At 39.8% G+C, this 13462-nt stretch overlaps 1 protein-coding gene across 21 annotated transcripts in view; it reads left to right on the top strand.

The window, feature by feature from the left end:
• Nucleotides 1-13462, top strand: part of LARP1B (La ribonucleoprotein 1B) — a 202235-nt gene that overhangs the window by 99063 nt on the left and 89710 nt on the right. For 19 of the 21 annotated variants that reach the window (XM_063705537.1, XM_063705533.1, XM_063705536.1 and 16 more), the window contains 2 exons: nt 1280-1452; nt 8543-8905. In XM_063705537.1, coding sequence (XP_063561607.1) covers nt 1280-1452; nt 8543-8905 — 536 coding nt within the window. The remainder of the gene's footprint in view (nt 1-1279; nt 1453-8542; nt 8906-13462) is intronic. The other 2 variants (XM_055385345.2, XM_063705530.1) reach the window with 1 other exon arrangement.

Consider the following 13462-nt stretch of genomic DNA (forward strand, 5'->3'; position numbering starts at 1 on the left):
TGAAAAAATATTTATAAAAGAAGCCATTTGATTTTTTTTCTTTTTCTTTTCTTTCTTTTTTTTTTTTTTTTTTTTGAGACAGAGAGTTGCTCTGTCGCCCAGGCTGGAGCACAGATTTTAGCTCACTGCAACCTCTGCCTCGCGGATTCAAGCAATTCTCTGCCTCATCCTCCTGAGTAGTGGGGATTACAGGCGCTCACCACCAGGCCTGGCTAATTTTTTTGTATTTTTAGTAGACACGGAGTTTCACCATCTTGGCCAGGCTGGTCTTGAACTCCTGACCTTGTGATCCACCCGCCTCAGCCTCCCAAACTGCTGGGATTGCAGGTGTGAGCCACTGCGCTTGGCTGCAATTTGAATTTTATCATTTTGATTAAAAATAAACCTACAGAAGTGTACTGTATAGAAAGACCTTTTAAGTTCCAACAATTTTTAAATGCTTTTAATGTTATTGCCAGGGCTGTGTGCCTTAGTGATGTGACATTTACTCTTTTTTTTTTTTTTTTTTTTTTGAGATGAAGTTTTCGCTTTTTTTGCCCAGGCTGGAGTGCAATAGCGCCGTCTCGGCTCACTGCAACCTCCACCTCCCAGGTTCAAGCGATTCTCCTGCGTCAGCCTCCTGAGTAGCTGGGATTACAGGCATGCGCCACCACGCCCGGCTAATTTTGTATTTTTAGTAGAGATAGGGTTTCTCCATGTTGGTCAGGCCGGTCGACACTTCACTCTTTAAAGTATTTCAGTATGAGCCAAAGTAGCAAATGACTACACTGCATTTATTGCAGTAGGCAAACCTTGCTGAGCCAAGGAAATGTGAAAAGTAGGAGTAATAATGGCTTTAGTATAGACCCTAGTAGAACAAGAGACTAATTTTACCTTGAATAAGATGTGCATTTAGCTTAACTATGGCTTAATAGCAACTGAGATTCCATAATTTCCTTGTAATTTATAGATTTTAATCTAAGATTTTTCAGAGAACTTGACTTCCTAATAGTTGTACTGTCATAATTAGGAAGTGACTCACATTGATATTTTTGAGAAGTTTACATGAATGTAGTGGTCTGTGTAAGAGTTGGTGACATTGTTTAATTATTCAGTGGCTTCACTTTTGAGTAAATATTATGAGCCCTTCAGGTTTGAAAATCACTGGAAAGCTTACAGTTGAGACTGATCATGTTTTTGTGAAAAAATATCAAGCCCCAGTTAAGGAAAAAATGAAATGTATTTTGTAAGTAAGAAAAGCCATTATCATTTTAACTATAGAACTAACTTAAAATTTTAGAGTCTGCCCCAAATTCTCCAAGAATTGGAAGCCCATTGAGCCCAAAGAAAAACAGTGAAACAAGTATTCTTCAAGCAATGTCTAGAGGTTTGTCTACCAGTTTGCCTGACTTGGACTCAGAACCTTGGATAGAAGTTAAAAAAAGACATCAGCCAGCCCCAGTGAAATTGAGGGTAAGTTGTTACAGACTGAGTGAAGTGTGACATACCCTGGGTGGAGTATAAGGTCAGTGCACTTTATGTTTGTTAGGTACATATGTAAAATTTGGAAAAGTTTAGCACAATTTTAAATTTGTAATTGTTGGCCTTCAGTAGACACTTATGGGTTATTCTATGAGGAAAATAAGTTGTATCAATTTTTAAAGTGTTTTTTTTTTTTTTTTTTTGAGATGGAGTCTTGCCCTATTGCCCAGGCTGGAGTGCAGTGGCACGATCTTGGCTCACTGCCACCTCTGCCTCCCAGGTTCAAGCGATTCTCCTGCCCTGGCCTCCTGAGTAGCTGGGATTATAGGCGCGAGCCACCATGCCCAGCTCATTTTTGTATTTGTAGTAGAGACGGGGTTTCACCTTGTTGGTCAGGCTGGTCTTGAACTCCTGACCTCATGATCCGCCCGCCTCGGCCTCCCAAAGTGCTGGGATTAGAGGCGTGAGCCACTGCACTCGGCCTTAAAGTATATTTTTTATTTCTGAACATGATTTAAGAATTTTGGAGGCTGGGCACAGTGGCTCATTCCTGTAATCACAGCACTTTGGGAGGCCAAGGCAGGAAGATTGCTTGAGCCCAGGAGTTTGGGGCCCTCTGAGCAACATAGGGTGACCCTGTCTCTACAAATAATTCATAAAGTTAGCTAATGCTAATTTTTTGGTGGAATGTGCCTGTGGTCTCAGCTACTCAGGAGGCTGAGACAGGAGGAACACTTGAGCTCAGGAGGTCAAGACTGCAGTGAGCCATGATCACACCACTGCACTCCAGGGAGGGTGACAAAGTGAGACCCTGTCTCAAAAAAATGAATTTTGTCTTGGTTTTTCTACTTGTGACTAATTTTAACTTGAATAATATTTCAGTTTTTTATAAAGTTGAAAAAATATGACTTTTTTTTTTGAGACAGAGTCTCGCTCTGTCGCCCAGGCTGGGGTGCTGTGCTGCCATGTTGGCTCACTGCAGCCTTTGCCTGCTGGGTTCAAGAGAGTCTTGTGCCTCAGCCACCTGACTTACTGGGATTACAGGGTCACTCCACCATGCCCAACGATTTTTTTGTGTGTTTCTGGTAGAGACGGGATTACACCATATTATCCAGGCTGGTCTCAAACTCCTGTCCTCAAATAATTTGGCTGCCTTGGCCTCCCAGAGTGCTAGGATTACAGGCGTGAGCCTCTGCGGCCTGGCCAGAAAATGTATAAATTTTGAAGTTACACTCATGTTAATTATTTATAAGGTTTATATAAGTGTTGGTGATTTATATATCTGGTTTATATATGTTTTGGTGATTTAATGTGCAAAAGGAAAAGAAAATTGAATTTTTGGTGGAGGGTACATAAGAGAGTGAGATGGTTATATTTATAAAAAGAGAAATAGGAGATCCTTGTGGTACTGCTCTGCATTTTTCACTGGTGGTAGATACACGAACTTACATATGTGATAGGATTGCTTTGATCTAAATCACAAATGAGTGCAAGTAAAACTGGGGAAGTATAAGCTAAGATTGATTTATATCAAAGTCAATACCTTGTTTGGGATGTTGTAGTATATTTTTGTGAGATGTTAACATTGGGGGAAACCAGGATATATGAGATCTCTATTATTTCTTACAACTGTATCTGAATGTATAATTATTTCAAAGTAAAAGTTCACTAAAAATAAACTTGGGGAGAATGCCTCTCAAAAGATTCAAATATTGAAAGTAAGCTCTCTAAAGGGGATGGAAGGTATTGAGAGGATTGTGATGTGGAGGACCAACAAATTGGTTCTGGTAGCTGGTTTTAAAAGTATAAGGAGAACTGTGTAGTTTTATGGCCAAAGAAGGCCAGTATATCTGAAATGTATGGTATTCTGATGCTACAGACTGAGGATCTGGCCTGGAGGAAACATGGCTTTAGGTTCTGGGGGCCTAGATATTTCAGAGATAACTGTTGAGGTAGCTCAGTTATTGACATTATTTTTAATATACTTTTAAAAAAGTGATCTTTTAAAAACATTCTAGAGTGGGTATACAGATCTTTGTTGGGCATCATTTTTCTTTGGAATTCTAAAAGCATTTTTCTTTTGTCATCTTGGTTTCTTTTGTCATCTTATGAAAGTCAGTCCATTCACATTCTTTTTATCAAGTGATTTTTTTTTCCTCTTGAGTTTTTTTTTTTTTTTTTTTTTTTTTTGAGTCTTGCTGTGTCGCCCAGGCTAGAGTGCAGTGGCGCAATCTTGGCTCACTGCAACCTCTGCCTTCTGGGTTCAAGCAATTCTCCTGTCTCAGCCTACCGAGCAGCTGGGACTATAGGTGTGTGCTACCATGCCCAGCTAATTTTTTGTATTTTTAATGGAGATGGGGTTTTACCATGTTAGCCAGGATCTCCTGACCTCCTGATCTGCCTGCCTTAGCCTCCCAAAGTGCTGGGATTATAGGGATGAGCTGCCACGCCCGGCCTGAGATTTTTTTTTTTTTGAGACAGAGTCTTGCTCTTGTTGCCCAGGCTGCAGTGGAGTGCAATGGTGTGATCTTGGCTCACTGCAACCTTCACCTCCTGGGTTCAAGAGATTCTCCTGCTGGGATTACAGGCACCTGCTACTACACCGGGCTAATTTTTGCATTTATCTATTTATTTTTTTCAGAGAGAATCTTACTCTTTTGCCCAAGCTGGAGTGCAGTGGCGTGATCTCGGCTCTCTACAGCTTTCCCCTCCCGGGTTCAAGCGATTCTCCTGCCTCAGCCTCCAGAGTAGATGGGATTAAAGGCACACGCCACCACACCCAGCTAATTTTTATGTTTTTAGTAGACGGGGTTTCGCCATGTTGGCCAGGCTGTTCTTGAACTCCTGACCTCAGGTGATCCACCCGCCTCGGCCTCCCAAGTGCTGGGATTACAGGTGTGGCCCACTGCACCTGGCCTAATTTTTGTATTTTTAGTAGAGACGTGGTTTCACTATGTTGGCCAGGCTGTTCTCGAACTCCTGACCTCAGGTGAACCGCTGGCTGGCCTCGGCCTCCCAAAGTGTTGGGATTACAGGCGTGAACCACTGCACCTGGCCTTGCTTGAGATTTTTAAGATCATTTCTTCATCCCCAGCTCTTGAAATTTCAAGATGATGTGCTTTGGTGTAGGTCTAATTTTAAACAGAAAATCTTTTTTTTTTTTTTTTTTGGCAGAGGGTTTCACTCCCTTTGCCTAGACTGGTGTGCAGTGGCGCGATCTCTGCTCACTGTAGCCTCTGCCTCCTGGGCTCAAGCGATTCCCCTGCCTCAGCCTCCCAAGTAGCTGGGACTACAGGCACAAACCAACAGGCCTGGCTAATTTTTTTTTTTTTTTTTTTTTTTTTGTGGAGACAGGGTTTCTCCTTGCTGCCCAGGCTAGTCTTGAACTCCTGGGCTCTAGTGATCCACCCACCTTGATCTTTCAAAGTGTTGGGATTACAGGCATGAGCCACCATGCCCAGTCAGGTCTATTTTTTTTTTTTTTTTTTTGAGATGGAGTCTTGCTCTGTCACTAGGCTGGAGTGCAGTGGCGCGATCTCGGCTCCCTGCAACCTTCACCTCGTGGGTTCATGCCATTCTCCTGCCTCAGCCTCCCAAGTAGCTGGGACTACAGGCGCTTGCCACCACGCCCAGCTAATTTTTTTTTTTTTTGTATTTTTAGTAGAGATGGGGTTTCATCGTGTTAGCCAGGATGGTCTTGATCTCCTTACCTCGTGTTCCGCCCGCCTCAGCCTCCCAAAGTGCTGGGATTACAGGCGTGAGTCACCGCGTCCTGCTCTGTCTGGTCTATTTTTATGCATTGTGCTGAGTATTCATGTTCTTCATTTGGGAGAAACTAATGTTTCTCTTATTTCCACTTTCTGGTATCTGTTTTCATCTGATGTTGGACCTCCTTGATAGATCATCTAAATACTGGGCCTTGGGTGTTTAAAAAAAGTTCTCTTCTGATATTTTCATTATTTCCATCATTGTTTTGGTTGCTTTTTGAATGCTTTCTTAATATCTGGCGATTTTTGGTTGATAGTTCATATTAATATTAGTAAATATGCATGGTTTTCTTGTTTGATCTAATCTGCTCATCTAGTGGGCTGTTTTGTTTAACGTGAGGTATGATTCCACACTCTTTTTTTTTTTTTTTGAGACAGAGTTTCGCTCTTGTTGTCCAGGCTGGAGTGCAATGGCAGCGTGATCTCAGCTCACTATAACCTCCGCCTCCCAGGTTCAAGCGATTCTCCTGCCTCAGCCTCCCGAGTAGCTGGTATTACAGGCACCTGCCACCACACCCAGCTAATTTTTTGGTGTATTTTTAATAGAGATGGGGTTTCACCATGTTGGCCAGGCTGGTCTCGAACTCCTGACCTCAGGTGATCCACCTGCCTCGGCCTCCCAAAGTGCTGGGATTACAGGCGTGAGCCACTGTGCCCAGCTGATTGCACGTTCTTGGTAAGTGAAAACGTCCTATGGACTTGGACACCTAGGCAGAGAATAGGGATGCTGGCTCTTTTTCTCCAAAATTGCTAAAACAAAAAAAGGAGTACTTTTCTCTGGGATGTAGAATTTCTTAGTGTATCTCATTCATTGGTGAAATTACCTTTTCTTTTCCTCCCCCCCAGCTCTATTTTAGAGGTTCAGAATAATGCTAGGATGTGTTCAACTTCTGTTCAGCCCCAGTACACAACACATGAGCCCTCTCTTGTCAAATCTTATTTTGTTTAGAAAGTAATTCTTGGGCTTTTAGTTGGGAGCGATCTTTATATAGTTTTATATTCTGAGATAAAGGGATTGGATCGACTGTTCCAGCTGTGTTCTATAGTTGGTTTTCCAAATACCTATTTTGATTGCCATCCAGTAGTCCATTCCTACTCCTTGTAACTGCCATCTCAAAACTTTCTAGAACCCTGGCGGGATCAATGGCTTTTGCTTCCCCTTTAACCTTTGTATCAGTTCTAGGTTGCTGTTTTCTCTGCTTTTGTTTATTATCAATACAATCCTATTTATTTTCTGCTTTCCCGAAAGTCATAAAAGTCTTTGATCTTCTGATAGTAATACTTGTTTTCAGTATTGATGTGGATTTATTGTTTTTATTCTTTGCACTGTGTATTATTACTGCAAATAAGCATGCAAACTTAAGTCATCTTCAACCCCTAATCTCTTAATAATGATCTTTTCCTCAGAAATTACAAAAACAAATTTAACAGTTTGTTTATTCTCTTAGACTTTTATCATGTACCTGCAAATGTGAAAAGCAATATATATAGTTTAAAATATATCATCAATATTTTAAAAAATATATATTCACAGTGTTTTACAACTTGTCTTTTTTTAGTAAAAACATCTTGGGTAGTCTTCTGTTTACTAGAATGTTAGCTCCATCAGGGCATAGTTGTTGTTAAATTTATTGCTGTCTGTCCCTGCCTAGAACAGTGCCTGGCTCAGAGGAAGCACTCAGATAGTTATCGACTAAATGAATATGGATCTACATTATTGGGAATTTTGAAAGGGAGGAATTGTTTTTTTCCTAGACATAGGAAGTTAGCATGAACTGAAGGGTAAAATAGGCCAGAGGACAAAAAATGAATGTAACACCAAGTAGGAACTACTTCTTTCTGTTGGGAGTTTTAAACTAGTTTACATGTTATAAGATCTAGGATCTAAAAGCTTAGACTTTTAATGTAAACCAACAACTGTTTTAAGTTCTTTTTTTTTTTTTTTTTGAGATGGGGTCTCGCTCTGTCACCCAGGCTGGAGTACAGTGGCACAATCTCAGCTCACTGCAGCCTTCGCCTCCAGGGTTCAAGCCTCCGCCTCCAGGGTTCAAGCAATTCTCCTGTCTCAGCCTCCCGAGTAGCTAGGACTACAGGTGTGTGCCACCATACCTGGGTAATTTTTGCATTTTTAGTAGAGATGGGGTCTCACCATGTTGGCCAGGCAGGTCTTGAACTCCTGGCCTCAGGTGATCTGCCCATCTTGGCCTCCCGAAGTGTTGGGATTACAGATGTGAGCCACTGCACCTGGCCTAGCTGTTTAAAGTTCTATAGAAGGGGTAGACAATTTGTTTTTGTTTTTGTTTTTGTTTTTGTTTTTTCTTGAGACAGAGTCTCGCTCTGTCTCCCAGGCTGGAGTCCAGTGGCGTGATCTCGGCTCACTGCAACCTCTGGCTCCCAGGTTCAAGCAATTCTCCTGCCTCAGCCTCCCAAGTAGCTGGGACTACAGGTGCGTGCCACCATGCCTGGCTAATTTTTGTATTTTTAGTAGAGACGGGGTTTCACCATGTTGGCCAGGCTGGTCTTGAACTCCTGACCTTGTGATCCACCCGCCTCAGCCTCCCAAAGTGCTGGGATTATAGGTGTGAGCCACTGCACCTGGCCTGAGGGGTAGACATTTTAACATTTGCTGAATGTTAGCATGAATTTGACATGAAAACTGGGCCATGTAGAATGGGGATGAGGATAGAGTAGAGGGATTAGCTCAGAAACTATGTTATTATCATTGTGAGGTAAAAAGGTTCGGAATAGGGAAGACCATTGACTCTGAAAATCAGAAGACCTTGATTCTATCTATCTGTCTATCTATCTATTTATTTATTTTTTGAGACAGAGTTTCGCTCTTGTCGCCCAGGCTCTAGCGCAATGGCGCGATCTTGGCTCACTGCAACCTCCCTGCCTCCCAGGTTCAAATGATTCTCCTGCCTCAGCCTCCCGAGTAGCTTGGATTACAGCAATCCACAACCAGATAATTGGTTCTATTTATAATTATGAAATCATAGGCAAATACTTTCATATCTCTGGGCCTTTGTTTTAATCAGTAAAATGAATCAGGGCAATGTAATGGATGATTAAGACTATTCCAACTCTAAAAGAGTCTTTAATGTAATCCTTTCTTTATTCAACTTTGTGTTTTTCTTTAGTCTTAAATTTACTGGGCCAAAATAATACTAACTTGATTTTCTTTTACAGTTTGGCTGTTAAACTAGCAATTGAGCATAAAAGCTTGATATTACTTACTTGCAACACTGTTTTATGACATTTAATTTAAAAATGATAGAAAGTTTTTTATATAAATTACCAATTTCTTCCTTCAGGAATCAGTGTCTGTCCCTGAAGGGTCATTAAATCAGCTATGTTCTTCAGAAGAACCAGAACAAGAAGAACTTGATTTTTTGTTTGATGAAGAGATTGAACAAATAGGACGAAAAAACACATTTACTGATTGGTCTGATAATGATTCAGATTATGAAATTGATGACCAAGACTTAAACAAGATTTTGATTGTAACTCAGACACCACCTTATGTGAAAAAACATCCTGGAGGAGATCGAACAGGCACCCACATGTCTCGGGCAAAAATCACATCTGAACTTGCTAAAGTTATCAATGATGGTTTATATTATTATGAACAGGATCTATGGATGGAAGAAGATGAAAACAAACACACAGCCATAAAGGTAATTGTTTCTGGCCAACATCTTTCTACTGATGCTTTGTTTTGATTGTATGTTGCTGTTTATATTTTCTCGAACTTGAGGCTCTATTTTATGAAATGTTGAATATAAATACATTGCATTTAACTTGAAAAATTCCTGGAAATATACCTGATAATTACCACCTGAGGAATCATTTTATTTTATGAAAGTAACAGCGTGATGAATACTGTAATTACAAAAGAAAATTAGCACTCACTGACTTAAACCCTTGTTTTTTTTGTTTTTTTGTTTTTTTTTTTGTTTTTGTTTTAGGTGAAAATACTGAGAACGCCCTTTCTCGTATGAAAGAATAAAAACAAGTTACTGTGGACAGGCTTAATTTATATGCTCATTGCTTACCTGGCTCTCACCCCAGCTGTATGAGCCAGTGGCTTTAGAGAGTACTCTTCTTGCCTCTTTCTGTTTTCCCCACTTAGTCTATGGTGCATGATCTAAGGTAGTGGAAATGGTTGTGGACAAACTATAAATGACTAAACTGGATGATTATCTCTCTTGGTCTAGTCATTACTGTGGTGCTAGGGTTACTTTTTATAATCTTGTTCTAATTTTTTTTAACTTCTTGCATTTCACCCCAGATCCTGGTTCCTATCCTAGTTATTAAGGTAAAATAGAGAACCAGAATAGTTTATCAGGTATCTGCATTCCTTCAATATGAATTATAATGGTACAGATATGGGGATAAAAGGAATCTTTTTCTGCTATTAAGTTTATCAGAAAAGCCCCAATAGTTAAATATTTGTTTTCAGTAGAGGGTATAATAAGGGAAAGTTATATAACATTATATGCCAAATAGGAAACTGATCTTGGTTGGAAATAAAGTTGTAGGAAGAAAAGCTAGCCAATTAGTGGCTGAGTAGAGGGGACTGCCTGTCGATGGGGCTTCATATCATCAACAAGAAGTGTGCTAGCCTTCTTGGCTCCTCATTTCTTTTCTTCCTGGAATCCCCAGTACTGCTTTTAGCCTTCTGTAACCACTGCCTTCTTGGAGGACCTGCCTCAGGCTATGATAGCTTGTTACGTGACTTAGAGCCTTAGCAGTTCTCTGCCTGTCCTACTGCTGTGGGAAAGGAAGTGTGTTTTTATAATGCTTCTCAGTTGAAAGTCTTTCCTAGTGTAAGCATTGCTATTTTATTTGTAATACTTAGGTTCGGTAAGTAATACCTATCTTAAATCCTTTTAGAACAGAGATACTAGTACATTCTACTAATAATCAGTTAAAATTATCCTTCCCCCATTCTCTATCCCTTTACCCAGCTTTGTTTTTCACCATAGCATATATCATTTTCTATAATTCTATATATTTTACTTACTTTTATTCTCTTGGAGAAAAAACCATGGATGTAATACCAATGACAATAGGATTTTTTCCTATTTGTTCATTACTATTGTATCTCTAGTGTTAGAATAGTTTCTGGCACAAAGAAATGTTCAATTCATGTTTGTTAAAGTGGGTAAATAAATTATGGAGTAAACATTATGCATTAACCAAAGGAACCCAACCATTGTGTATAATATTTGTTCTGTGGGAAATGTTTTCAGTCTGCCAAGTAACAAATTTGTAAGCCAACTTGAGAAACATTCTATTTGTAGGTGATTATTTCCTTAAATTATAGACAATAATTAAAAGCCATGTATTGAGTTCTTGAGGCATGTGCTGATCTTATTCATTAAATATTAACGGAAAGTAATCTTGGCTTATATAACTTTAACCATTATAATTGCAGATATGTCTTACTTTGACCTGATTCTTATGTACATTCCCATCATTTAACTCATCCCCTTTGGTTCTGATTCTGTCTTCTACATGTAGTATCTCATTAGACTTGTACTTTTCCTGTGGGTCTGCTTAAAGGGTATGAAATCAGTCATTTAACATATACTCATTGAGTGCTTACTATGTGCCAGACACTGCTTAGAAACTGGGCACAGAGTGAGAAGATAACAAATAGGGTTTCTACATGCCTAGAACCTACAGCTAACTGGGGGAACAGACTTAAAAATAAACCCACAATAAGTACTTAATCACAAATTACAATAAATACTCTAAAAGAAAAAAACAGGATGCTATTTCATTGAGTAGTCAGGGAAGGCCTCTGAGAAAGTCAGTAATAGTGAAATCTGAAGTGGAAGTAGGACATAACCAAGCAAAGAGTAGGGAAACAGTATTCCAGGAAAAGGGAACAGTAAATGTCAAGGATCTGGCAGAAAAGATTTTGGTGTATTTGAGGAACTGGAAAAAAGGTCAGTTTGCCTACGGTATTATATAAAATGTTAATTATAGATGAATAGGCAGGAGTCATCATTTATGCGCCATGTTAAATAATGTGGAGTTTATCTAAAGTTCAAATCCAGTACCTTAGGTTTTGCAAAGGCAGTGTGACGTCTAATTTTTATTTTTAATAGATCACTCTGGTTGTTTTGGCACAGAATGGATTGTACAGGGACAAGAGTGGGCAGAAGAAATCCAGTTAACAGGCTGTCCATATAGAAGATGAATTGGTCGGCTAAGACAAACAGGTGGCAGAGGAAATATAGAAGTGAGAAGACCTGTCTCATCTGAGCCTTGAGGAATGATTATATAGGAGTTGTATAGGAAAGTGTGTTGTTGTGGAAGTCAAAAGCTGGCTCTAAGAGAAGAGAATAATCAGGTGTGTCAGCAACTTTACAGGTTGAATTAGATAGGAATGAAAAGTATGCCAAATTGATAGGGCAGTTTAGTACTCATTTTTGACCTCTGCAAAAAGTTTTGGTGGATCCAGAAGCTATGTTGAACTGGACCAAAGAGTGAGTAAAGGCTTTATTCTGTTTTTGGCATATATTTACTGCTGAAGACTGCTAAAATGATAGGCTTATAGGTAAGAAAATATCTGCTTAAAATCTTTGAAGATATGCTAGGTAAGTTATTATCAGGATAAAACTATACAGAAGTGAAGTACTGAAACTTAGTTTTACCCTTAGGACCCTTTGTAGAAGCTACCCAAAACGGGTAAAAACCATAAACTCAGGGACCAGTCAAAATTGTGGATTCCCATAGGATTCCTTTTCCCATTTAATTGGTACCCAAAAGTGCACCAAGATCTCACAGATCACTACTAAATAACTTACTCATGTAATCAAATACCACCTGTTCCCCAAAAATCTATGGGAGAAAAAAGATACCCCAAAAGAATACACTTACAGTGGAAGAACTAAACTTGCTTCCTACCTGCTGCCCAAGGGACTCTATAAAGAATATTTTTCTGGCTGGCGCAGTGGCTCACGCCTGTAATCCCAGCACTTCGGGAGGCCGATGTGGGTGGATCACAAGGTCAAGAGATTGAGACCATCTGGCCAACATGATGAAACCCCATCTCTACTAAAAATACAAAAATTAGTTGGACATGGTGGCGCGTGCCTGTAGTCCCAGCTACTCGGGAGGCTGAAGGCAGGAGAATCACTTGAACCCGGGAGGTGGAGGTTGCAGTGAGTGGAGATCACGTCAATGCATTCCAGCCTTGTGACAGAACAAGACTCTATCTCAAAAAAACAAAACAAAACAAAACAAAACAAAAAAACAACAACAATGTTTTTCTGGTTGTGCTGAGCAGAATAGGGAGGAAAAAATTGGGCTAGAAGTTGTATTCATGCAACCCAAGTTCATACTCTGGGTGACTAAAGGAAGCACTAGTTGTAAATTTAATGTGATTGTGGTCTCTTAGTTTCCCAGACACCTAGCATATGAAAATAAAGATTTTTTTGTGTATGAAAATATTCACCTTTATCTTAGACCTCCTTTATTCACATTATATTGCAAGGAAAGTTAGCAGCACATAAAGTGAATAATCTAACAAGAAAGTGAGATCTCACATGTGAGAATGAGCAAAAGTTACAGGCAGCAGAAACATACCTTAAAATAATCTTTTTTTTTTTTTTTTTTTTTGAGATGGAGTCTCACTCCGTCACCCAGGCTGGAGTGCAGTGGCACCATCTCAGCTCACTGCAACCTCCGCCTCCCAGGTTCAAGTGATTCTCCTGCCTCAGCCTCCAAAGTAGCTGGGAATACAGGCGTGTGCCATCACACCTGGCTAATTTTTTATGTTTTTTGTAGAGATGGGGTTTCACCACGTTGGCCAGGCTGGTCTCGAACTCCTGACCTCAAGTGATCTGCTTACCTCGGCTTCCCAAAGTGCTGGGATTACAGGCGTGAGCCACCATGCCTGGCCCCTTAAAATAATTTAGATAGTCAGATTATTAAACAAAATATGCGGTAGCTAGGCTTACTGTGTTTAAGGAAATAAAAATATGTGTAGAGAAGAAGAAATCCTAAAGAATAACCATAGAACTGGAAGTAAAAACAATTATGATTAAAATTAAGAACCAAATCAATTGAAGGGATTAACAACAGATTAGACAGAATTAGAGAATTAGTCAATTGGAAGACTGTTCCCAAGAATTTATTCAGAAATTTCCACATAGTAGCAAAGAAATAGAATATATGAAAAGAGGATACAGAATGATTTTGTACAGTCTTTGCTATTG

This window comes from Gorilla gorilla, chromosome 3 (assembly GCF_029281585.2).
Source record: "Gorilla gorilla gorilla isolate KB3781 chromosome 3, NHGRI_mGorGor1-v2.1_pri, whole genome shotgun sequence".
NCBI classification, from domain to species: domain Eukaryota; kingdom Metazoa; phylum Chordata; class Mammalia; order Primates; family Hominidae; genus Gorilla; species Gorilla gorilla.